We start from the raw sequence: 26,328 nt of genomic DNA, 5'->3' as shown, positions 1-26,328 counted from the left end.
CCATGGCAGGAGTAAAATGTTTCTTCTGGTGTGATCATGGCAGCCTGGAATTAGAACATGCACTCACGAACGTGCATTGCATTGTACTGCTCTAGTTAAGGCTGCTTGAGTAGTGAGCACAAGAGCTCTTTGCAGCACTTTTCTTTCCCCCAATCTTTTTCTTATAGTTTTGGATGCACAACATATTTTTGTGTTACTTTCTAACCCCAATGTAATATATAGTGCAAGCTCCTAAACCTAATGAAAGCTTCATTGGCTGCTTACCAATAAGACAGTCAAAGAGCTTGGGAGACTTGTGTAATGCTTGGTGTGGTAAAACTTTTAGCACATTACTGGCCACAGGCAATGATCAAAAGCATTGATCATTGCCCATTGTTTTTATCAGCTATGAACTGCACTTGTAAATTGTAACAAGTGTGTACGGTCAAGCAGTTCACTGGAACCTTGTATAGCACCATAATTAGGTTTTTATGTTTGCAGTATATAGCTGTGCTGTTTGTAGATTGTTCTCATGCATTGAACAAGCATGTGCTGCACATGCTTAGGATTTCAGTGATACTCTAGGCAGTAAGGGTCCCCTTTATGTGCACCATATGGGAGGAGTTGGGTCTTGGAACAGAATTCTTTATTACAGTCGAACCTCTATATAACAATGTATCAGATACTATAAACAAGTAAATATTAAATTTCGTTGGTCATGCTTCTCTAATTCGATAGTACTCTCCTACTATATAGTAAAACCTCGTTAATTTGGAAAATCGGATAATTTGGACTTATCGCTTAGTCCTGGTGGGCATATGTATTATTTAATGGAATCAAACGCTTTCATTTGAATGTATTTGGCCGACAAGGGATAATTCGGACAACTCTCGGAGCTCGGTGAATGCGGAGCGCTGCAAATGTGCAATGTAAAAGAGCAAAAATGGCACAAGCATCCAACCAAAAAGAAGCAGTAGAGTCTGCATCACCATAGTCATCAGTGGAAATTGTGTGTGACTAACATGAATGCCGCAATGCATTGTGCTAATCTTTACCTTTATAGGCCTTATTCTTGCACTTATCGCTGCGCATAACATAGTGTTAGCCGGCTTGTTTCACAGCTGGGTGCTTGCCATCCATGATAACGTCGATAGCGATCACGGTTTCGTCCACAGCGATTGCAGCAAGCAGTAGTTTCATTAGGACTCAGTGCACACTTTGGCCTGCACAATTGTAGTCCACGACCATGTTGATAGCAGCTACGATTTCGTTTGCAGTAGTTGTGGCAAGCAGTAGCACATACCGTATTTACTCGCATAATGATCGCACCCCTGTATTTTGTCGTCAAAATTCGATTTTTTTATTTCCCGTGTAATGATTGCACCCCAAAATTGCTGAAGCAATATGTCGTGTGCCAAGTCTAGCTAATAATAATCGCGCTTACCGTCTGTCAAATGCTGTGCGAATGACTCTTTAAGACAAACCAAACGGTCTGCATGCACCAAACATTCTTAAGTAGATGCCCCATTCCATTACTTTCATCACTTTCCGCACTTCCATGACAAAAAGAGGTACTACCAAACTTGCCTTTATTATGTGTAGGCTTTATAAAGGTTGTAGTCAACAACAACAGAAAAGGCGCCTTTCGAGTTCTCATCTACACTCGTGGGCACACAACAAATCGCGAGCCGCAACGATAGTAGTCACATTTACACTGATACGTTAGAAGTGTACTCTATTCATACGCCGACGCTTGTAACACAAACGTATTCACCCACCCTTAGCGGAAACGTGCCATATTAGGATAGTAGTGAAGACGGATGCCGTAGTTTCCGCAGCATGCTGGCCATGTGTTTCTATGTCACTGGCAGCTAAGCGCACCCCTCTATTTCTGTCCCCTCAAAGTGGACATGGCTACGTTATTACTGCAAACTTGCCAATATTAATGATATTGTTCATTACTGATACGGAAAAACTGTTTCAATGCACGTAATGTACTCATGAGAAGAAAAAAAAAATCATGTTCAGCGCGTTCGGCCTGCTTTGCCAGCCGCCATTTTTGTTTTGCTGTCCTGCACTACGTACAGCGGCAGCCGCCTATTTGTTGACCTGTTGTCATCCCGCAGCAAACGCGGATGAAAAAAAATTATTTGCGCAGGAAATCTAACCTGCGTAATGATCGCACCCCCGAATTTGCATCAATTTTTTTACAATAAAGTGCGATCATTACATATGCGAGTAAATATGGTATATTAAAATCCAAGTAGTTTCATTTTGACTTGGTGCAAAGCTGTCGACGATGAAATTACAGGATTTGCTGATTCATTCAGTAAATAAAAGCATGTTGCAAGTAACCATTTGTCTCTTGTTTTCGTGACACCCTTGATAATTCAACATTCGGTTAAATTGGACATTTTTTATGTCCCGTAAAACCCAAATTACCGGGGTTTCACTGTATAACAATATCTAAAATACAGTATACAACTTGACATCGGTTATAGCCAAGCATATTTTTCCTTACATGTGCATCAAAATAGTACTGGCAGCAAAAACGCCTGATACGGTCACAGATGGACTTTCCATATGCCCAATTTTTGGCACTTTTGTGACTATTTGGACTTCCCTCAGCACCACCACCTACCCTTAGCACTAGTGTATAATGACAGCAACCAAAAATTTAAATTTCTCACAACGCTTTGGGGCATAAACCGCATGCACGATGCCATAGACATGGAAGCCAGGAACAAAGTTGCCACCATGTCGACTAGGCCAAAAACTGGAACTTTGGTTGCCAACTCCTGACGAAATGGGGCTGGTTAGGCTTAGTGGCCTGAGCGGTACATTCGGTGTCCTAGACCTTGTCAATGACTGAGCATGAGATCAGTGCATAGGGTAGACTGACGGCCGTAGTGGTGAAATGTGGGTCCATGTGTGGTCCCCTCTGTGTGCAAAGTCTGTCGGCAGCACCAGTTTGACTTCGTTGGATCGCAGTCGGCAAGCCATTGTAATGATACCGCATGATGACACCGATTGCACAGTTGTGTTTTCGTGGCGGTGCATAGCTGCAGGAGGAGACCCTTTGCTGGCCTGTCGGAGGCACCTCAATCGCAGTGCTTTTACATGGATCTGATGACCATTTTTTTCCAGTCAAAATGAGTGTTGCCTATAACTAATATCGAATATAAAGAAGCAATGTTTTTTGCCAATGCAACTTCGTTATAACGAGATTTAAGTGTAGTTCACTTACCATGATAAGAACTTTGGGAATTATGCATTTTTATGTTGCGATTTCAAAAATATTTTTTGTGAGCATCATGTCATTGCCATTTTTGTGCGAGGTTTCGAAAACATTTTTTGCGAAGTTCATGCTAAAGCAGGCCTTTATAACATCCTCTATACATCAGAAACATGTTATAGTGCTTCAGTCCTGCTGCAGCATAAAAATATGTGACTGTGGCAGCCTGTCTCATTAATTTCACAATACTTATCATCCTTCCTTCCATCCTTCAGGGAAAACGAAAGATGGATGGAATTTCAGAAGGCCGAAAGAAGAAGCGGAAGACACAATAATGGACAGTTGCCGGTGACTATTTCACCCTGTAATGTGAAGACCCATGTAAATATAGTTTATAAGCACATTTTTTTTATTGCTGTGAATTTGCATGTTTTGTATTGCCTGTGCCTAAATTGTAGCTGCCATTGCATTTTGTGCCACACATCTTTTCTGGTTTCATGCTGTCACCTATTGATTTTGTGGCTCTGTATATTTATTATAGCCAAAGTGCTCGATAATTTTGGTAGGGGGACTTGGCTGGGACACAAAATTGCCCATTCCAAACATCATGCATTTTTTTGTCACAATAAATGTCAGTTCTTAGTATCACTCATGCTTTGTTTGTGTTGCTTTGTATCCTCCATTAGCAATGGCACTGTGCTGTTGCGCTCTTTGGAACATTTTTATTAAACACCAAAAGCATACAAACCCTAGGTATTGAAGCTTAGAGGTTTTATTGAAAAGCCTGTCTTTATTTCTAATTCAACATTACATTTTTCATTTATATAACTGAAAACTTACTGTCAACCAACTATGGTGCCTTTGCTGTATATGCATGGAGATTACTACATTGTTTTGAATGTAAAATCAAACGTAGAAGTAATCATATATACGATCTGTACAGAAACTTGCAAAGCTGCGAATGGCAAATGCTACAAAAGTAAATATAATGGTACCTTCAACTGGTTCCTACCACGCTTCAAGTTGGTTTGCAGTGATGCAGAGCCTTCTTGGGATTAAAGCCAAAGAAAGCCTGCCTCAGCCAAATGTTCAGCTGCTCCCAGAGCAATCTGAGCAACCATGTGATCTTGGGTTTCAGTTGCACTTCCAGTGTCCAAGTGCTCTGAGCTCGAGCTCTGAATGAAGCAGGCAAATGTGTTCCGAGCGCTCAAAGGTGGCCAGTAAAATGTACCATAAGACAGCCAGTGTTGCTAGAGCATTGAGAGTGGCAGTGTTTTGACATTTTGAGTATTTCTCTTCAGCACTTAGAAAGGCCGAAGTAATGTCACCTGACCAAAGGTTTATGGCTGCCCCTTAAAGTAGCTCTGGCCTTCTAGCTAGGACAAGCACATACTTTACAATCCAAGTGTATGTGCCATCTTTATTCTTCTTCATCTTCTTCAGTGCGGCCTTTGCAAGTTCACGAACAAATGTTGGCCGTTTTGTGTCTGGTACGAGTTGAACGGGCTTTGCAAACATTGTCTCGAGGAACTCTGTGGAGAAAAGAAAAGAAAAAGCATGAACCGCAGGATACCCAGCAGGGTGAGGAGCATCGGAAGTGGTATTTCCCGAGTAAAACTTTTCTCACAGTGTTGTAAACTTCTATTTTAGCATGATGCAGTGAAGTGACTTGGGTACCACAAGCTCAAGTGACATTGACTTAGTGCGTACAGCACTAACACGAGTGCTTTGCAAACTGCTGCATTACGACCCACTAAAAACATAAAATTTACAATGCCATCCACCCCTCCTATGGTCCTCTCCTGATGTTAAGATGAACAGCATTGCAAATTATTGGTGGTGATATCTGGCTTATAAATAGTAGCCAGTGTGCATCAACTGAGCTAGGAACTGACACCACATATGCATAAAGAAGACATCAGTTAAAAATGGATGTTCGTAATGGCAAATGTGAGCTTGTTTTATTCTGGGGACGGGCACACTATTTATTGACCTGATATAATGGGTGAGGCTGGTGTCTTTAGGTGGCATTGGCTACTCCAGTCACTCATTTGCTGCACTACATCATGACTCTTAGTTGTGTCTAGCAGAAACCCCACCAATAGTACTAGGATTGTAATCCACAGCTTGAATAACACAGGCTTATCCTGCATGTCACTAGTCTTTCAGACACCGAAAAGAGCTGCTCACTGGACACTAGTGTCTGTCTGGTATTGGCAGGTACCTCTTTGCACGCTGAGCCAGCAATGGTCATTGTGCTTACCCCACCACTCACACGGATCTCCTTGGCCCAAAATTTCTTCATGCACATAACTTTCAACCTGTGCTTGTGGCAGTAAAGATTGCAGTCATAAGCAAGTGAAAATTGCTGCTGCTTTATGAGCTTATCAGTTTCCACAGTGCTGACATAGAAGGGGCCTCTTCAGAAACTTTCATTGTTAAAGACATATCTGGTTTCCTTGGTGTTGAAGTTTTCCTTGCTTCTAAAGCCAGATTATTAATCCAGTTTACCATTGATGTATCTTGGTGGTACTCAACTGCTTTAGAATAAAGGGTATAAAACATTGCTAAGCTTGCTACTTGGTCAAATTTGTAGTTTGGAAATGATGTTTTGAGGCACTTGGCCAGATTAATAGCAGACACAGAGGTTTCCACCTGGTTGCTGGTGGTGTCCAGTTGCATGAAGAGGCAGCACAGTTTGGGTACTTGAGCTGATAGTGTTTGCTAGTTATAAGCACCAGCAAGGGCCTTGTGACAGTGCCCCCTTCTTTCCTTTGATATGCTTCACTGCACGACAAGTATAGTTTATCTCGAGTGCATGCTTCGCCGCATAACACAGCTGTACTGCGGTGAAGCGGACTTAAAAGCCGAGGACAGCAATTTTTGCGGGTTTGATTATTTCGAACAGTAAAAGTGTCTTTTGGGTCGAATCGAAGTTTCGAATATTTGCACAGCGTTAGTCTAAATGCATGGCAGCCTGTCTAGGTCAGGGGAAATTCTTGTTGCCCAGTGGCAACTGTAGTGCTCCAAGTTCTTGTTTTGCGCTTCAATAATCAGGTTTCATTACTGAAAATCATTGCATCAGTGCCATGTTCAAAAACTAAGTTGTACTGCAAAATGTGCTTCTGTTTCAAGGTTATGTCACTAATGCAAATGAGGCAGGAGGTCGAGTATAATTTGAGAAAAAGAAAGGGCTTTTAAAGGAAACACAGTGAGCAAATTGATATTAGTTTTACCATTGAAAAATTATCAATATGATCAGTTTGGCAGGTTTTTGTCTAAATTTGGGGCTGTCAAAGCATTCTTTCCGACCGAAGTTGCCAAGAAATACACTTCATATTGAAGACAACCCTCTGTAGGTTCAGCAGGCCAAGTTGTGCGGTGTTACACAGCAATATAACCTTATACTAACTTTCTCGTAGGACCATGTTTAACGTACTTGAGCAAACTTTGAAAGCATGCCACGTGACAATGTTTTGTTTATACCTGGAGATGAGTATATTATTATGAGTATATTAATTGTGCCGACATGCAGACAATTATGACAGCACATTTGCATGCGATTGTTGGCTGTTAATAAAATTGCAAGGTATTTAAAAAGGGCAAGCTGCATGATACTGCTAAAAAATGGCAAGCACTACATAGAAACTTACAGAAAATATGATCTAACTAGCAAAAGACTACTATGCAGGCAGGTTTTGCGTGCTTTAAGGCTCTCCTGATATGATTCTGACAAACCAAACTTTAGGCAACATTTTCTCAGCGTTTAGTTTTTGCACAGTTGCTGTCACTCGTCCATTGGCCATTTCAGAATAAATTAGGGTAGAGTCATTGTTTCTTGCATATATTAAGTCTTGAAGCATTGAAGAGTGTGATAAAGCTGTCCATAATAAAGTCTGCATGTCATAAATATTTTTATAAATCACCTTTTTCAAAATTAACTTGTGAGGCAGTATACATAATAATGTGTAAAAAAAATTTTCTTGTGCTTACTGTGCAGTAAAAAATAGGGCATTGTGAACATTTTGAAGTAAGCATTACAAGCAATTATAATAATTTATTGGGGGATGACATTTAGATAGCGCCAACTGTTGTAAATTGAAAACTACAACATACGAGAACCGAATTCGGTTCTAATATCAGCCTAACAGATTGCATTCGTGCAGTAAATTTCAACAAATTAGTGTCGTAAATGATGAAAATAGCATCAATTGCCACATCCCCCTTTAATTTTACTTGCATCATTTATATGAGGACCTATTAGTTTTGTTTCTAATAAATTCAGCTGCAGCTGTGATGAAAATGTGGACACAATGCACATTTGTAGTGGCCAGAGCATGTCTCAATTTTCACAGGCAGCTTCTATTTTATGCGGAAAACAGGCTCTGAAGTTAGTTTTGTTGCTCTGACGGATCATGCTAGACACTTACCTTTATATTCTGCAGTTGATGCAAAGTTGTATTTGAATTCCAGCTGCTTAGTCTTCAACACTTCATAGCCAACTTGTTCGAGGAGTGCTGAATATATGCGGTCTGCTTGCGGATGATGGAACCACAGACGATTGAAGTTTTTATCTGCCATGTCTGCAACCAGCTCTGGGATTGTCTGTGAAAGCAATTTAAATACTTTAGCTTACATCAGCACGCTTGAGTGGTTGCTAAGTGAAATGCAATGTCACATGTCTCTCGTATTGCACAGACGTCTGCTCTGATCATACATAGACAGAGAATTGAATTGATCAATCGTGGTCAAACGAGGAATGTCGCTCGAGCTAATGTTTTGGCAATGCCTGTCGGATGAAGTCTTCTTGCCGAAACAGCTTCAGAGACATCCCTTGTTTGATAACTTTTGATCAATAACATAGTGTACACAGTATTGTTAGTAAGCTTATGTTACTTTTCGTATTAAAGGTTTGCCTTTTCAGTAACCATCTTTGCTTTTGCTGTGTAAGTATCCAAGTAAGCTAGCCTGCACAGTGTTGAGTATAATGAAGAATGCAGATGCCGACCAAGATGAATAAATTATTAAAAACTTGGAAGTTTCGGCTTGCACATGGGAGCCTTGTTCACAATCTGTTTTGTGATCGTGATCATGCACGTTTTTGTCAGGCTCTCAACTTCATCAGTGTTGAGCAGCATACATTATCTTGAAAGTGGTGTTGATCATGGCAGCTTCCTTTGAGTGTAAAACAAGTGGACCTTGGTAAGTGAAAAATAAATTTCCAAGTGAATGGGGCTGTGCATGCAGTTAAGTTGATTTTCTGTCATTTCTGTAATATGCTTCAGTTGATCGAGACAGATTTCTTCTGCGCTTTTGCTTGAATGTAACTTCACAATGAAAACTTCATCAACTCTGATAAGCATTTTATGGGTGTCATTGTATTATTGGTAGCATTGGAACTGAATAAATTGGCCAATTCACACTTGAACAGTGCCATTGCAGCATATATTTTTAGCATCTGTGTGATATACAGTGGCGGTTCAAGACAACTGTACACGAAGATTACACAGGCAGAGCCGCTGTTTAACATGTGTCATCGCTTCAGTAATGCGGTATGTGTTCACACTCACATGGCCATGCCCCATTTTGAAGCAGTACATACTTCCACTTTGTCAGCTGCTGTGCAATAGCACTACATCTACAATATGTGAATGAGCTCATTAAATTGCTGCCATAGCATCATGCCTCTTTCAGCTACCCAGCATTTGTCAAGTGGTAGTTGCATAAGCTGCTTCTGCTTCCTCAGAGTGTTGAAGCTCACTAAAAAACTTGCTCATAATAAATAAAAAATACTGTTGCCCTGGCAATTGTAGCCTGCACCTGAGTGAAACTGAATGGAGCAGAAATTCACTACTTGCTTAACTTTGTTTGAAGCATATGGTATACATGGCCTAGTATGTTGGACTCTGTTCATATTCTTATCATATTGCTAATTCATATTAGTGAAGCTGTATATGGTTAGACAATTCATCCATCCGTCGCCTGTACGCCGAAAACTCCGGCGCAACTCCATGTGCATGCATGGGAAAAAAAGGAGAGAGAGAGAAAGAGAGGCGCACGATTGGCTACGCCAGTAGTGATGTTGTTGCTCTTCGTCGCAGCCGAGTGCGCACGCAGCAGACTCTCTCTGGCTCCAAAATGGGTAGGCCACACTGTCATATTTACAGCTTTCGATCAGCAATGCCACAAGCAGAACCTGGAACGAGCTCATCTAGGCCGTTCGGATGCTGCAGCCCAGGCAGAAGTACAGGCTTGTGCAGTTGAGCACATGCAGCAGCTGCGTACCGAAAATCCGGCAGCCTACAAAGCAGTCATTTAATGAACCATCGGGATTAACCCAGTGATAAACACTGGAGTTCCATGTTTCAGCTTTGCTAATTAACCATCTGTACGGAGTGCCTGGGCAGTGATTTTGTTGATGCTTTCTGCTATACACCTACACGACACTGTCAAAACTTTGCCACTGAAATTGAGCTGCAATAACTGGTGCTTGTTCATAATTGGAGAGGTTGTCCAGTGCATGCTTTCTGCTAAATGAGCTGGAATAAGTTGGAAATAATGTTAGCTTGTAATCTGTGGCTAAATGAAAATTACTGCTTATTAGAGCATAAAAGAAAACGAGAAATACCTCAAATTCTACATTGCAGCCATTGTTTTGCAACTCCTAGGAAGTTAGGATGTTGTACTGCCCACTGTTGGCATTTAAGGTGATGGTTATTTGGGACATAATGTGGCAGAGATTAGCAGGAGTATCTTGCTTCTGAATGCTCTAGAAATATTACCCCAGTACTAATACTGTGAAAGCTAGGTCAACAGATCAACAGGACTTCAGCTCAACAAGGACTGAAACACTTCTGGCTGTCAAGCTATACAGTTGTAGCTTGTTTATAATGAACCTCTATGTTTTAATTTTATTGCGTGTGTTGAACCGTGAAAATGTTATGTCATTGGAAGATCCCACGTATAGTAATGTACAGGATTACTGAGAGATTATTTCAAGCCCTATATGTCTATGCATTCAGTAGATCTAGGACATTGTATATGATTGTGTTTCATTTTTTAAAAGATTTCGTGGAAGGGAGGAATCGGGGTGCTGTTTATTCGGTAAATCATTTTTGAGTAATCTGGATTTTTCTTGAAGCCATCCGCAGTTTCTTTTCTCTCTCTCTTTTTTCTTTTGAGTAACTATTTGCCATAATCAACAATATAAGTTGTAGGACAGAGGCCTCTCCCAGTAAAGCAAGGTAACAGCAAGAAGTCATGAAGTATATATGGTAAAATATACTTTTCTGAAGTATGTTATGTGGAGTCACTCATTAGAGGAATTTCTTGACTCGCATCTTGTTTGTTTACTTAAGTTTAACATATACATAATGTTTACTCATCTACTGTCAGGAGCTAAAAGACCATGGCATAAGCAAAAAATCTAAATTTCTTGTAGCACAGCCATGTAACATAAAATCATCTCAACAAAATACATTGCTTTAACAGGCATATATTTAGCTGTACCACTTGATCTCAGTTGGCATAAATATAAGCTGGGTCATTCCATGCCAACTGTCCCAGCCGTGGTGCTTGAGAAAAATAATTTCTCTCAAGAAATTACGAAAAAATTACTCATATATAAGCATTACTTGCACAGTATTTTCCCAAGATATTCTGAATGGAAAAAAATTTTTGGCCGCGTGAGCGCCATTTGAATTTCACGAAATGATGGAAAACCAGGTGTAAAAAACAAGTTAGCGAAAAATCAGCCGTTTTGCATATTATTTCAAGATGTGGGGTTTTGTGTTGTCTGAGCATTGTTCTTTCATTAGAACATGCTTTCACAAAATAACTTCATGTTTTTGTGAAATTTTTTACAAGAAACGGTGAGGGGAAAATACCTAGAATTACTTTTATAGAACTGTCCCTAGAACTTACCATCTTCTAAAATGTTATTTTCGCCTATGTGCTGCTCACAGGCTCAAAAAGAAGAGCATGAATTTGGCAAAAATGCTATTTTGGGGTGTATGGTAGCATGATTAGAAGACGGGAGAAAAGAAGACACACAGGAACACACACAGCGCTATGTGTGTCCCTGTGTGTCTTCTTTTGTCCCATCTTCTAATTGCGCTACTGTACACCCCTTGAAGATGCATTACCAACAAGCCCACATTGCAACCCTCATAAGCTATTTTGGCTTATGTTTAATATTAGTTACACACTATGGTGGTTCATGAAAAAATAAGCAGAAAAGCAGATATCATTGAGAAGAATAACAACTTTAGCCACAGAAATTTTAACCAAAGTAATTTGTGTTCTTATTGAGAAAAAAATTTTGAATTTTAGTCCCATCATTACATTACTTAAGTTTGCGCTTCCACTTCACCTGATAGTATGTTGGCGGGAAATACAAACCAGGTTAGTGCACATGGTGGTCTGTGTGGTGAGGAATAAGAGCCAAGATTACCAGGAGTTCGTGAGAATCTGAATCTTGAAGGTACACTTACTTAAGGTAGGTCGACATTGCGCACTTCCACGCTACTGGAAGTATACGTATGTAATGAAAGAACAATGTTCAGACAACGCACGAACCCAAATGTTGAAATAATGCGCAAAACAGCCGATTTTTGGCAAACTTGTTTTTTGCACCTGCTTTTCCGTCATTTCATGAAATTGAAATGAAGCTCACGTGGCCAACATTTTTTTTCCATTCAAAGTATTTTAGAAAAATACTGCACAAGTAATACTCATATACGAGTAACCTTTTCGTACTTTTCTTGAGAGAAACGATTTTTCTCGAGTGCCACGGTCGGGACGGTTGGCATGGAATGGCCCAGCTGCAAAGAAAAAAAATTTTCCTCCATATCTGTGGACTTTTGCTCGTGACTAACTGAATTTGCAGTTGATCAATGCACTAGAACCAGTAAACATTTACACAAAATTTATATGGCATAATGTTCTTTGGATGATGGGGCAGTCATAATAAACATACTAAATTGTTTCCCTTTTTGGGGTATGCAGATTGTGATGCAGTCATGCAAATGAGAGTTAAGCGTATGCTTTATAGGTTCCACACTACAACAGATACTGTCTCCCAAATGAAGCCATTTCCAGAGGTGAAATTTGAATGCTTTTACTCACTGAACACTGTTTAGGTGGCCCCTCCAATAGAATGTCTGCCAAGTTGGTAGAACACTACCGTTACATTTACTGCATATTAAGAATGTTTTTCGTAGCAACTGTTGGTGATAAGTCATTAAGGAAGCAGCTATGGCTGGTTTGCTTTCATTCTGTTGAGAGCTTGTCGGTAGTATTGCGCTGTCGAACTACTGACAAACAGGCATTCTCCGAACATCTGTGGCCAACTAAAGCACAGTGCTGACTCCAATTCTTGTCTGCCGATTCTGGTATTTCCTCTGTAACCCTACCATTTAGTGAATCTGTTTTCTGGAAGGCTATCATCTAAGAATAAGTCACTTAACCTGATATTTCTAGAAGCCACTTGTTATGCAGAGAGAAAGAAGAGAATATGCAGAACCACACAACACAGTTGTGGCTGCCCTGCAAAGAGTACATTCCCTCCGGGTTTCCGTAGAGTTGACGCTGTCCAGCAATTTCTATGTGCCAGTGGATGTCGGCAACTAGCTGCGACTGCTTAGGCATTGTAGCCATGCAATGAGTTCTACCTTTGATTATTCCGCCATGCGTAATAACCAGCCATAGCCTCTTGGCACACAAATTGCCCTTTTCAATGCTTTCAAATAGATGCTCAGGTGAACTCGCAAAGTCCAGCACAGTCCAAAGAGTTCAAGTGCTCTGAATACCTTTCTCATTAGCAGAATTTAGTGGAGGCTGCCGTTCATAAGTTGAGGCTTCCAATTGCGTATCCTTTTGTCAGCCTTCCATGGGGAAATATATAGAGTATTTTTCTCTACAAGCCCAGCAGTATGAGACACTCCACTGCATGCCAATGAATGCAGCACACATTGCATGCATGTTTGTACCAGACCCATGTAAAGTTATGTTATAATGGATGTGATTTCACTCTGCTGCCGTACTATGTCGCACCACGAATACCACTGCGCTTCAAGCAGTGTGACCAGCATACATGTGCAAACATGTATATATTGAATTATTGGCATATCAAATTGTTGCAATTCCCTTTGGATATTCCAAACACTTAAACGAGCTCGACTGTAGGTATATGCGAGCGACTTGCCTCAAAGTACTTGCTCCATGTGGAGGATTGTATCACTTTGACAGCTGCCGAATGAAGATCTGACGGCTTTGCTGCGGGCACTGCGATGAAGCATCGACCCCCTGGCCTCAGACACCACATTAAGTTCCTAAGCGCTTTGGGCTGATCCTTCACAAAGAGCAGCGCGTGCGACGAGAATAGCCAGTCAAAACGGCCGCCCCATTTAAGTTCGAAAGTGTTCAAGTCTTCCACGTTGGCCGTGGCGAAATCCGTCTTCTCGTCGGCGTGCACCGAAAAAGCATAGTCGATGGCTCCCTGATCCGTGTGTATGCCGAGAACACCGTGAACGAGGAGTGGAGAAAGGCGGTCCGACAGCTGCCTCGTGGTGTCGCCGCACCCGCAGCCGATTTCGAGTACCAGAGCGTGCTGCCAGTCACTGTCTTTGGTCAGGTTGGCGCACTCAGCGAGCAGCCGCTCCTGAAGCGCGCACATGTAGCCGCTCTCGACATTGCTTCCCTCCGTGTAGAGGCTATTGATGGAGCTGTTCTTGCTTACGCTCCGCGATTTCGGTTGCTGAGGTGTTTCGACTGTGAGTGTGGATGCCATGGCGGAATAATGAGAGGCCGATCACTTCCGGGGGTTGCCTGGGCAGTGGAAGAATGTGTTTGGAGCGAGTGGGAGGGTGTCCGCTCGTCTATTCTGGGTTTGGGACCGTGGACCGCACCCGGGGCGCGCTATTTTGGGAAGTCACTGACGGTCGTGCCAGGGTTTCGCAGCTGTTGGCCAGGTAAGCCGCTAAGTGCCGACGAATGCGACTATTTGCTTCTGTGTCTGTGTTGCTCATGTGGCACATTTAGTCCCGAAACATGCGCAGAAAAACGCGTGTTTCGAAACCGAAATTGGAGCTGCTCGGCTGTCTGCTCTGCGCAGGGTGCGCGTAGGAACACTTTAACCAGTTTAACAATTTACACAAGTCAAACCAACTCATAGAGCATCATGTTTGAATCAGCAATAATGTTGTTTAATTTGCGCACTAATTTGCCTTTATTTAGCTCAAGACAACAGTGCGACTTTTTGTGACTGCTCTACAGCGACACCTTGCCCAGATAAAAGCGCAGTAGATGGCAAGCCTTCGCCAGTTTCACTTCACGTTGTGGTGCCACACTCAAGATGGCACATCACCACGGCGAGATCAGCCTAGATATCATACTAAACAATGTAAGTAGTCCGCACGGTTCTCTCTAGTAATAGCTCTCAATATGATGGCGTTGCTTCTCAGCTTAAAGCAGTGCCTCTGTATATAATTCGATAAATGACTGTGTAATTATCGCTCTAACTTCCTGGATCTTTACCGGTAATTGGTTGACAAGATTAAAGATCGTCTGTTACGCATTCCGACGATTGCATGTTTATCTTTGCGAGCTCGGTAACAAAGCGATGAGCGAAGACGTTGTAAATGTAAATGCCGATCGGGCAAGCTTGAGATGAATTTTCTGACTTAGTCATCAGAAGAGAAACGTGTAAATTTGTGTCACAGGTGCGTTTGCCTAGCCATGAACGAAACATAAGTCCAGCTGTCAGCGTTGTATTGTACTGCTTAGTACGTAAAAACTCGCGTGAGTTTGTATTGTGCTGCATTAACCTGAGCTGGCAGCGCGTAGGGTACTTAAAAGACGGTGTATATTTTTATTTTTGCAGAGTATAGACCTTTCGAAATTACCAGATGAAGACAGAGCCAGGTGAGTTGCAATCTTAGTAGCAGTGTGTGTGTGTATGCCCTTGTTCCATTGTCGTGCGCTGCAAGTTATTGGTCATGAATCAACTATGCCGACAGTACATTCTTGTGAGCTTCTGTCGTGCTTATTTTATTTATTTTGTCTGTGCATCGACATTATTTAACGGATTTTATTACATAATTTAAACTGCCTGTTGAGGATATCTCGTTACAGACGTCGCTGATCAGTGCACATTGTTTTATAGCATTTCTTTTGTAAGAACCATATGCTTTTCGTCTTTATATTTAGCGCGAGTCGAATTTTTATATGGAAATGCAAGTGTTGTGAGAACTGTTGCTGAGCTTTGTGTATGACGCTAGACATTGCTGTTTTATTGACTCAGTGTTTCTTGTGCACGTCCCCTGCCATCTTTTTTTTTTTTCTTTCATGATCACAAAAGGATTGAACATGCCCGGTTGCACGAGAAGCACAGAGGTCACGAAAAGATGCATGCCTACATGATACTTATTCTCCTAGCATCCGTTGTCATAGCACAAATACTCCTGGTACAATGGAAAAAGATACACTTCAAGTCATATCAGGTATGGTCGAGTGGTTTCCTATGCATTTTTTCCTTTAGGTATTTGCAGTGCATCAGCCTAGTCACTGACGAACAGGATGTTTTGTGGTTTTGCCTGCTGTTTTACCTGAGGTCGTCCCATCAAAACTGAGCAAATGGAGTGCAGGCTCAGTGCTTTTAAACCTATATGGTTTTAATTTTTTGAATGTGGCGTTCCCTTCTAAGAACTGTTGCTGCTGGGGGCAGTTCACGCAAGTCAGGGCTCATGATATCAGGGCTCATGAAATCGGGGCCAGTATACTGTAAGGATTTCTTTTGTTTGATTCTATTTTTTTCTTATCATCCATTGCTTATGAGCAACCGATTCGGCTGATAACGAAGGTGGGGCGCAACTTGGTCCTTTGACAAAGTGCAGAAAGCTAAGAAATTCGGATAGAATCATTACATTACTCTGGTGGGGCACTGCTTGGTCCTTTGACAAAGTGCAAAAAGGTAAAAAATTGGGATAGAATCGTTACATTACACTGGCCCATGTTTTCAAAGTCCAGTAAATTAGAATCCATGCATCAAAGGTTGTGCACTTTTCTTGTTGCCCAAAAAGAAGTCAATTTGCTGGCGACAAAATGGCTATGGAAGATTAGTTTGAGGACATCTAGTCACAAGAATTATGTGTACAAGTCTGTGATTGTGGGAATGCTTGTTACATTCTTTTTTTTTTCCGTTCTTTTTTACAGAGAGCAACTATGGTTGGGATGTGGCTGATACCAATGTGCATCTCGGTGCACTCTCACTGGTGGCGCTTTGTGTTTATTTGGACCATTTTTACTGTATGCACATGTATAGTTATCAGCTGGGCCCTCCAGAAACCTATATCTGGGACCACGCCTCGTTGGGTCTACAAATGGTTCTACGTGATATACTTGCAGAGGTATGGTGTTGTTTGTTTTCAACTATGTAGGGATACTTTATTTTGTACATTTTGTACATTTTGTCATCAGGCAGGATTACTCATGGCTCTAAAGCAGTTTCTCTCTTTGTGCTGTTAAGATAGTGCCTTGTTAACATGATGACTTTGAGTGCTATAAATGGAGCCAGCCATACTAACAAATTGAAATAAAATTGCATGGGATATCTGTCTGCCTGTTGCGCTCTGCAACAAAGTTGAAGTTCATCAAAATCTTTGCAAGTAGAATACATTCTCAACTGTCAAGGATTAAAGGGCAGGTTGAGGCCCCTTGTGAGATATGAGAAGTGTGGCGACAGGCTTCGTGCAGGTTGAACTTGAAACTGTTTCCTCAGCTCTAGGCGATTGAATATGTGGACACTGGTTGTATTTGGTTTGGTCCTTTTGCAATTTCTGAGTTTGGTAGTTGTGCTACAGTTGCTGCTTCTTAAGAAGCAAGCTGTGTGCTGAAGTTCAGAATTGCTTCGTAGAATGTGAGAAGGTTGACATAGGCATGTCATGCCAGTGCAGTGCATCTGAAACCACAAATTGCATCATACAATCGGAAGACGGTGCTGCAGTTGCTCAGTGACTTTGGCATTCTGTTGCTGAGCACACATTTGCAGGTTTGGTTTCTGGCAGCGATGTTCACATTTTGATAGCACCGAAATGCAGCCTGTTTGTTTACTTAGATGTAGATAAGATGCACATTAAAGCACCCAAGCTGGTCAAAATTAAGCCTGAGCCTTTCACTATGACACCTCTCATAGCCCCAGCATTTCTGTAGGATGTTAAACCTTGTGAATCAATTGCTCAATCCATAAGAGAACTAGGTATGTACACATGGCTTGTGAATCTGCACCTAATGGGGCTGAACATGAGCCAGGCAGGGGTTTGTGGCAACAACACTTGGTATGCTACAATGTGTTGCACTGTGTTTTGTACACATCATAGGCCATTCCTTGCCTGCTCACCACGTGCAAGATTTTGTGAAGTCAACTCCCCTACAATGTTATGCAAAAATATGGTGACTTCTTTAAAGACAAAAACGTGGGACACCCTATGAACTGTTGTTGCCTGTGAATTAAGGTTTGAGGACTACCACTCTGATGTGTTGAGGGCTTTTTCGTTGCTCCTTTACTTTGTAATGCAAGCGCTGTTGTGAATCCATGTGATCCTCTGCAGCTGTGCACTCTGTGTGATTGGCTATATCGTGGTGATGCTGACACTGCTTGGAGTCAACGTGGTGTTTCGGGCCAAGCCACAGAGCTGGATGGATGTGGGCCTGCTGCTGCTGTTCTATGGCACGTACTATGGTGTGTTGGGTCGGGATGTCTCGGAGGTCGTCACAGACCGAATGGCCTGCACTATTGGGGTATGTACGCACTAGTTTATATCAGAGTCAGTACAGTGAAGAGATGTGCAAATAAGACACCAAGTTTTTCATACAGAACCACCGTAGAAGCAGCTGAATGTCCCTTATGTGTTGCTAGTGGATTGCTTGGTATTTGGCTGTCTGTATCTTCCCTTGTGGTTCAGTGACTGTGGTGTTCTTATGCACAGCACAAGTTTCTGCATAAAGTTCCGAGCCATGGTAACTGCATTTTTAAGTAAGGTAAACATTGAAACTCTTGCATATCAAGATTTTTCAAACAAGACCCTAAAGAAAGAAAGGATGTTGTATTGATCTAGGCTGGTAGGTTACTTCTTTGGAACTTTCTCTTTTTATGTTTGGTAGAGAGATGGCATAGTAGCAGAAAAAATTGGTGCTAGGCTATTTTTAATCTCCCATAGGTTCTGTGGTGTTCTTCTTGCTTACTTGAGCCCATTTTTGCAAAAAATCTATACAGTAGTTGTCTCGTAGAGTTCGTGCTGTAATCGATGAGGATAGCTATAGGGGCTTGTTGGCACAGCATATCTTATTTTGTTGTAGCGCAAGCCGAACAAGGACAACAGATGTGTGTCAGATGTGCCTTTCTGTTGTCTGTGTTGCGGTAGACCATTAGCCTTGGCCTTTGGCTGTCTAAGTACTATGGTACCAAGGGTGTAGCTGGCTTAAAAATGTCAAGGTGGCACGGCACCTTTTGCTTTTACGGCATTTTATGGCAACCCAAGCCAACATTATATACAGGATTTCTCATTGTTATTCGGAATTTTGTAGGGCAGTCTCAGACAATAGTAGCACTTGTATGTGTTCTTTTTTCTCTACAAACATAAAAGGACGTTTGCATTTAGAGCAATGAATAAACCTTACTTCTAATATTTTAGCAGCCAGCACTGTAATCTTCACCTGTAGAACATGCTGGCATGTATTGCATGAAGGTTTGAGAGATTACATCTTACTCTTTCTGCCAAAATAAAAAAAATATGTCAAGTGGCTACACGTCGATGATTGCTTTGTGTGCACTCCTTTTTTTCTTTTGCAGTACTACACAACAACAGGAGTTCCCGTGAGGCAACTCGAGTCCAATGTTTGTGCTGTGTGTGGCAACAAAATACACGTTCTGGACAATTCAGATGCAATTGTTGAGGAATCGTATAAGCTGCCCTGTGGGCATATGTATCCTTTTGCAGCAGTGTTGGCGTGCAGGGTTGAAGTATACGTCTGCATTTTTTTTAGTTAGAAGAAATGTGTTTGTCCTCTTGTTGTTCCATTATTCCATTTCTTATTCTGTTTCTTATCGCATTTACTACTTGATCTTATTTTGATCTCTTGGTCAAGCTTACAGGCTTTCGTGGATGCAACAATTATGTTAGTCTTTGCTGGGACATGGCATAGTGTGATATCAGCTGCGCAGTAGTCCACGGACTTTTCAGTCCGCTGTGTTTTGGTCTTGCATGTAAGAAAAGGGTAGTTATTGGGTGCACTCCTTTCTTTATGAATACTGTGTCTATACTGAGCGGAATGGCTTATCTTATAACAAGTTACTCACATGGTTTTGCTTTCTGTTAGACACTTGCCGTGATGGAAGAGCTGTGCCAATAGCACCTAATTGCACCATCCTGCTCCAAAACGATATTTTAGGGGACCATAAGTTGCGTCGAGCTTGCATCAAACGAAGCAATATAATGAAACCCTTGTTCCATTGATGCTGCTGCATCGGTAAAACTGAAACCATCATTAACTTTGTGGAAATAACAGAGTGTAACCACCGATATACCCGATGTTGTCACTCCTTTATTTGTTGTTTTTGTCCTCATGTTGCACTTCTCTCCTGCAGATGCTCCAATATGTGGCTGCTGTGTGGTCTTGTTCCTTCCGTTTGTGCTGCACTTTGTTAGTAGTTGTACCAGCGTGGCACTGAGCTCACTCAATGAGGATATTAAATGAAAAAGAAGCCTCTGATTGTATATTGTTCAGCCTAGTTGTTGGTGGTGCCACATTAAAATACTATCTTGCAATAGGCATATTGAACTGCTGACATACAATTTGGTCGTTGGTCTAGACATTGCTTAGAAAACTGCACAGTCGAAAGAACAGATTCAGTCTTTCTTTAATGAAGTTGTGAATTTAACAAAGTTCTGAAATGTGTGGGTCACTAAATGACAATATTTTAGATATTTTACAGTAAAAAATACTAGTATGCATTTAATAGAAACCAAGTTATTCGCATTAAAAGACTGCTGTTCATCTCTTCCGTGATGCTCCCACTCCTTCTTTCACGGCTTATACTGCAGAGATTAAGATGGGAGCAAGGCAGTGTTCGCAATGCTCCGCCCACTGCATATCACCATGATCTACATTTTAGTTTTCGTTTTGTATATTCGCATAAATTGCACTACCGGTTTTGGTTCATATTAGTTGCTATGATTATAGGCTGTTGCTGAACTTCAAGTCGAGTTACTGTAAAATTCATTTGCTTTCATTGGGAGCACTATAGCTCCAGCTGGAGTGTTCAAACATGTTCAAAGAAACTATGTAGACTTTTGGTGATCAAGGTCTCAAAAGGAATGCAGTAGAACCTGGTTTTACTGTGTCGTTGATACAGTACTGTCTAACCTTGTTGATATGTTCCCGTTTAGCTTTCCTGACTCTTGTGCTCTGGTCGTGCTAGTGTATATTATCTTCCCATTTGTTGCGTTTCTCTTCCTGATTATTACGTGTAAAAGTTGCTACGGACCACCACTTGCACAACATTGTTCATTGGTGGCATTCACGTTGACTGCAGCATATCGGTGCTGAAAACAGCCTCTTTGTGGGACTCGCTGTGGGACGCAGAAGAATTGCCATCGCCTTTGTTCAGATTCTTGCTGGCCAACAATCTTAAAGCAGCTCTTGAAGTTGAAAGCCGAGAGGGGGCTGATGACGGCACAAAGGGTCATTCAACCCCTTGTTTGCAGATGCTGTCTTGTGAACTCTAATATCTTGTGCAGTTGCTTTGACATACAAGCCTGTATGGAAAGTGAAAAAAAAAAGAAGGCTATGAGTGCTTGAAAAGAAGCTGTTATTATTGATTTGGCCCCAGATTCAGACGGCAATTACAAGCTTCATTTAGTGTGATTCACAGCTACAACCAGGTTAAAGAATCAATCGAACCACTAGGCCACAATAACAAGCTATACTGAGATTGTTTCCAATAGTTTGTTGGCTTCCTATTAAACTTCAAATGAAGCAGAATGTCGAAGTACCTTTTTGTCCCGTCACTTGGGCTGCTGCAAGCATTATCGGACATTACGTTTTGTCGGACCATATATTCTTTTTATATGGCCCCATAAAATATGTATCAGCAGTATCCTACTGTAGTTGTGGTAGCAAGCTGTGAGTTTTTATGATGAGGGTAATGGGTGTAGGCAGAGAAAGTAGTACGATAGGCAGTGGACAATTTGCATTATTTATCTCTTGCTCAATCTACACATTAACAGGCTTATATATAACATGTTTGTGTGTTGCTCCGTAAGAACTGCTGGAACTTGGCACATCATTGTGCTCTGCAGAGTGTGTCTCGCATTGCCCAGTGGGTTGGTGTAAACTTACATTGGAGCAACTTGTTGCGTACAGCCGGAGATGCGCTGAAGTGCATCCCTCCTGCTTTGGGTTGCTGTCCTGGATGAACTTTTCCTGACCAGTGCCATTAATGTGCTCATACTTCATCACACCAATGAGAACTCTGATTGAGCTCTCTCTGACAAGTATTTTTGTCTGGAAAATTAATTTTAATATTTGTGTGCAAACCGGCATGTCTTGGCTTGTTCTTTGCCAAGTCTGCGTTGTAATACCATAAACAGATTCAGTTGCAGTTTATGCGCAGAGAATCCACATTCCTTTTATCACATATTTCTCATATAATTAAGCAATTAATCTTTCTTTCTGGGTGCTCAAGGAGTACAAGATGTATGTTCACGTAGTTGGATATTGCAGGTGTGTCACTTAGAAATCTGTTTTGGTGCTTTCTTTTACAGTGATATTGACTTGCATTTTCTCTGTATTGAAACATTGCAAATCAAGTATCAAAGCATACATTGGCAGCAGGGTTAACAGTACTAGTTATAATGCAATTAAACTTGCTGGTTTGCCTTGACTTTGGATGCACTTCAATATGACAGATTTCATGAATTCTGCATCAGGGGGTGGTGCATTGTTGGAAAGAAGCAGACCTGCCCCTACTGCAAGGAGAAAGTGGACTTAAAGCGCATCTTTTGCAACCCGTATCCTTTTTACATTTTTTGTTGGACATCGGGTATGCGCAGTAAGCATGTACTTGATAACTGTTCCTTGGTGTGATTGTGATTATCTCACTCATTCCCAGCTGTGGAGATGGCATTTCACAAAGGACAAGAAAGGCAAATGCATCTGTGTGCATTTACTCAGCTTATCTGAGCCCCTCTGTAGTACTTCATATGGATAGATAGTGATGCTCATTGTTCGTTTGCCACTTAATATTTTCTGCGACCAATGCTGCCTGAAGAAGTGTAGTATTTGGAAATGTAATATTGCACTCGCTGTTGTTGTCACTGCATCACACATGTTTTTGCAATATTCCCACTTTTCTCTCAGCATGAGCTTTCTCCACCTTGAAGACTATGGAGCTCTTAAGCTAACTGTATAGTTGTCAACTGTTAATTTAGAATCAATGATGACTGCCTAGAAGTTTGAATAATTGGGATTCCAAAGCATAGGAATTCGCCAGAAGTTTACTGAATTTATTCCACAAGCAACAACAACAACAAAAAAAGATGTCCTGTATTCTCAGATTGTCACTTTTGTTATACCTTCAGTTTTGCGAGATCTTGTGCGACTAGTGCCAGACACATCGTCATCTATGAGCGATGACATTCTTGGCACAGTGCCAAATGCACTGTCTTTCCACAGCGCCAGTATGGCTGTCGATCATCGACGCATCCGGGTAGTCTTCGAAATATTGCAAAAGTGAAAGCATTTTCGAGAATGATCGTCTGAGAATACAGGCTTGTCAACATGTTGTTGCATTCCGGTACGTTTGCCTGCGACCTGGACAATCTGTATCTTTTATGGTGCTGTTGCTACAGGTAGACTAAAGTAAAGTCAGTGCATACACTGAAACTTAAAAAAAGGGGACTGTGCTGGGATAGCCAAACATTTGTGGGTTTCTGCGCAACAGTCATTGTCTGGCTCTTCGTTCACTGAATCGCCACCCTCGTCAGCATGGACATTGAGGGTCGAGTTGGCACCGCTTGAAACTGCGTGTAGAAGTTGCACAGGACCATGCCAGTAGGCAAATGAACACACATTGTGTGCTAAAAATTTTTTGTATGATGAACCTCAATTGCAGCCTTTGCAACCCAATGGCTTGGCTTGTCTTGGATTTGGGCAGGGCTAGTGTCTATTATTTCGACTGCACTCTTAAATAAGTTACACCCTTTGGGTCTTATCTTGTCCCACAACAATAATCGCCACTTGCCTTTCTTGCATTTCCTTTCTTGAAAACTCATCGCTCGCTACTTTCAATAGGTGAAACGCCAATAGTGACGACACACAAGAAGAAATACAGACAGGACAAGGCGCTACTTGCAACTGTTTATTGAAATCACAGGTGGCTGATTATATAGCCATGAGGAGAGGGGAACGAAAAAAGAGGGACACTGAATATGTGAATGCGCACGTGCGAGAACACTGAAGATATATATGAAGGGAATCACGCTTAATCTAAATCTAAAGCTTATCTAAAAACAGGCTTTCATTTGTGTATATATTCAAAGACGGGGTACTGACACAGTTGTCCCCTCTTTTCTTAATCTCGTTGGCCTCCAACAATTCACGCGTAACAGAATCTTTACTTTTATAAATGGTTGTCATATCATGAAGCCTTGCTTTACATACTTGTTCATTCTCATTCCCGCAGGCCTTACAATGAAGCGGCAGGTTTGAACCATATCCATTTTTCAATGAAAGCTTATGCTCCCGCAGGCGTTCATTAATACATCGGCCAGTTTGGCCGATATACTCTTTTCCACACTTCATTGGTATGTGGTATACTACCCCTTCTTCACACTTAACAAAAGGGTTCGTATGTTTAATAGAACACCCTACTTCTTTAGAGTCATTAGAGTCAGGCGGCACCAATCAGGCGGCACAAAGTAGCAAGTTTTCGCGGCGCGGAAAAAAACCACAGGAATTTTGTATTTCACGGCGACATGTTTCAGATTATGCGCCACTTTATAAGAATATGGTATCGCCACCGCTTTAGCTTTCTTTTCGACTGTTTGACCTTCTTCACTTCTTCTTCTTTCTTTTTTCAGTTTTTTCAATAACGCCTCTGAAACTGCGCTTAAAACCAAGCAAGGAAAGCCAGCCTTCCTCAACTTCAAAATCTGGTCGTCAAAGCTTGCTTGTGCCTTATGACAGCATGATTTCGCTACTTTCCTGTGGAGAATGCTGTGTCACACTGATAATGCGCAAGCTGTTCGTTACTTGGAAGTACTGGGCTCGCAGCATTATAGAAAGGAAATGCAGGGAAGACAGATGACGATTATTGTTGTGGGACAAGATACGACCCAAAGGGTGTAAACTTTTTGAAGAATGTAGGATTCACTAGACTTGGTTTCGAGGAGGCAGTGGTGACATGGCTGATGACCATGCCAGTAATGTATCAAAATCAAAAGTATCGCTATTTGTGCTAGACCTGGTAGCCAAATTAGTATACTGTCATGCAGGTGGACTGAATTATTGAATGCCGCACTGTAACATGTCCATGGTTTTCTTTATACATAAAGTTTATCGGGCCAGTAGTGGTGCTGTGAAGCTGTCCAGATAATTGAGCATGTCCAAATTATCACTTGCCATCCTTAACTAATTATGACTGCTTTACTAATGTAGCTGAATATAATTCTAACTGGTACCAGGGGCGCGATCAGAGATTGTTGTTCGAAATGGATGTTTAGTTTGAGTTCTGCTTTGCCTAATGCGATTGGCCTAAGCCACGTCGAGTGTGGCTGACAACTCCGCATGGCCTAGGCCAATTGTGTGAGGTGAAACTGTAAATTGAATGTGCATTTCGAAAGGTCTCTGATCACGCTCCATATAAACCTCATGCAGTCACACCGCTTCAACAGATTCTTGCTGTATACTTGCTAATAAAATTAGTTGCTCTCTGTATTTGGCTATTGCTGAATATATAAAAGAAAGGTTCAATGTGTTTGAGATATCAGCAAAATGGCAAGGATTTATTATTAAGCTTAGCATTTGGAATATTGAATACTCATATAAGTTTAATATTTCATATGTGCATTTAGGTTGATTAGGACTAAATTTTGCTGATGTACCCATACCTTGCAGAGGTTCTACTCTTAATATGTTCTGCTAGGCCTACATATTAAGTGCTTTTCATCTGATCAGTTAGTTTGAGATCACCTTTGTGCTTGGCTGTTTTGTGAGTTCCTTAACAGTCATGTTCCTACTCCACAATGCAGCTGGGAGAAGCCACACATCCTGTATGGAAACTTCTTGGACTTTATTCGCTATCTTGTGGTGTGGCAGCCTGTGATCATCATGGGTGTGCAATTTTTGAATCAAATGCTGGGACTAGAGTGATCATGCATTCACCTCACTAACACGCACACAGAACATTCATCTCACATTGAATTTTTTTCTCATTCTCTCTCTCTGCTCTTTTGTATAGAAGACAGCTGTATATTTGTTGAACTGATCAAACAGTACATTAAAATATGAATTTTTTGTTTATTTTGACTCTGGCTGCTTTGTTTTGGAAATGCCTGTGCGAACTTTTGTGCTGGTGAGCATAAGAATATTTGGACAAAGCAATTTGTGCTAGTAATGTTTAGCATCCAACTATTCAGCTTTTTCTCTTAGCCATCATAGTCAGCTGGCATGTGGAAAAAATTTTTTTTACCTCTTGCTGTTGCCATTGCCCCATTCCGTCAGAGATTGGATGCCAGAAATGGTTTAACTTAAAGCAAGCAATTTATCATATATTCTTGCGTAAAGACTGCTTCCCTTTTTTCCCATGTACGCACCTTGTTGGCCACGCTACGCTATTGATGTGGTACACAGATGCATAGCTATCTTTTTGTTTGCAATTTCAATTGATTATCTTTCGGCAGGAAGCCTGTCTACCTGGCGTCATAATGAAGTTTTTTGGCGCCCCACAGTTTGTTCCATTGCACTTTCCGGTTGCACTTCCTTTAGGAGACAGCACCCTAAAGGCAAAATTTTACACGCAGTGATCGCGAGCAGCCTGAGCAGCGCCTATTGTGCAG

The 26,328-nt window shown here is 41.5% G+C and overlaps 3 protein-coding genes across 4 annotated transcripts in view; 2 read left to right on the top strand and 1 right to left on the bottom strand.

Moving 5' to 3' along the window:
* Positions 1–3,862, top strand: part of Iswi (nucleosome-remodeling ATPase imitation SWI) — a 34,840-nt gene extending 30,978 nt beyond the window's left edge. For both annotated transcript variants that reach the window (XM_075688512.1, XM_075688513.1), the window contains exon 18: positions 3,490–3,862. In XM_075688512.1, coding sequence (XP_075544627.1) covers positions 3,490–3,549 — 60 coding nt within the window. In that variant the 3' untranslated portion in view covers positions 3,550–3,862. The remainder of the gene's footprint in view (positions 1–3,489) is intronic.
* A 52-nt stretch (positions 3,863–3,914) lies between these two features.
* LOC142578865 (juvenile hormone acid O-methyltransferase-like) lies at positions 3,915–14,280 on the bottom strand. Its single transcript, XM_075688517.1, has 3 exons — positions 13,419–14,280; positions 7,645–7,819; positions 3,915–4,746 (listed from the first exon to the last, which is right to left on the bottom strand). Exons 1-3 carry the CDS (start codon positions 14,001–14,003, stop codon positions 4,568–4,570), a joined length of 939 nt encoding a protein of 312 aa, XP_075544632.1. The 5' UTR covers positions 14,004–14,280; the 3' UTR covers positions 3,915–4,567.
* Positions 14,281–14,492: 212 nt separating this feature from the next.
* On the top strand, positions 14,493–25,792 carry LOC142578864 (E3 ubiquitin ligase Rnf121). Its single transcript, XM_075688516.1, has 8 exons — positions 14,493–14,615; positions 15,096–15,136; positions 15,573–15,714; positions 16,427–16,620; positions 17,821–18,010; positions 19,062–19,195; positions 22,180–22,281; positions 25,522–25,792. The coding sequence occupies exons 1-8, from the start codon at positions 14,568–14,570 to the stop codon at positions 25,640–25,642; spliced, it is 972 nt and encodes a 323-aa protein (XP_075544631.1). The 5' UTR covers positions 14,493–14,567; the 3' UTR covers positions 25,643–25,792.
* Positions 25,793–26,328: the final 536 nt, after the last annotated feature.

Source organism: Dermacentor variabilis, chromosome 4 (assembly GCF_050947875.1).
Source record: "Dermacentor variabilis isolate Ectoservices chromosome 4, ASM5094787v1, whole genome shotgun sequence".
In the NCBI taxonomy this organism is placed as follows: domain Eukaryota; kingdom Metazoa; phylum Arthropoda; class Arachnida; order Ixodida; family Ixodidae; genus Dermacentor; species Dermacentor variabilis.
This window is presented reverse-complemented; position numbering and strand designations above follow the sequence as displayed.

Bases quoted from the DNA above. Each gene is read 5' to 3' on its own strand.
- LOC142578865 (XM_075688517.1), bottom strand. From the start codon at position 14,003: ATGGCATCCACACTCACAGTCGAAACACCTCAGCAACCGAAATCGCGG. The intron at 7,820-13,418 runs GCAAGTCGCTCG...TTGCTTTCACAG, and splicing joins CATGGAGCAAGTACTTTGAG to ACAATCCCAGAGCTGGTTGC. The intron at 4,747-7,644 runs GTAAGTGTCTAG...TTTTCTCCACAG, and splicing joins ATCAACTGCAGAATATAAAG to AGTTCCTCGAGACAATGTTT.
- LOC142578864 (XM_075688516.1), top strand. From the start codon at position 14,568: ATGGCACATCACCACGGCGAGATCAGCCTAGATATCATACTAAACAAT. The intron at 14,616-15,095 runs GTAAGTAGTCCG...TTATTTTTGCAG, and splicing joins TAGATATCATACTAAACAAT to AGTATAGACCTTTCGAAATT. The intron at 22,282-25,521 runs GTATCCTTTTTA...TCCACAATGCAG, and splicing joins AAGCGCATCTTTTGCAACCC to CTGGGAGAAGCCACACATCC.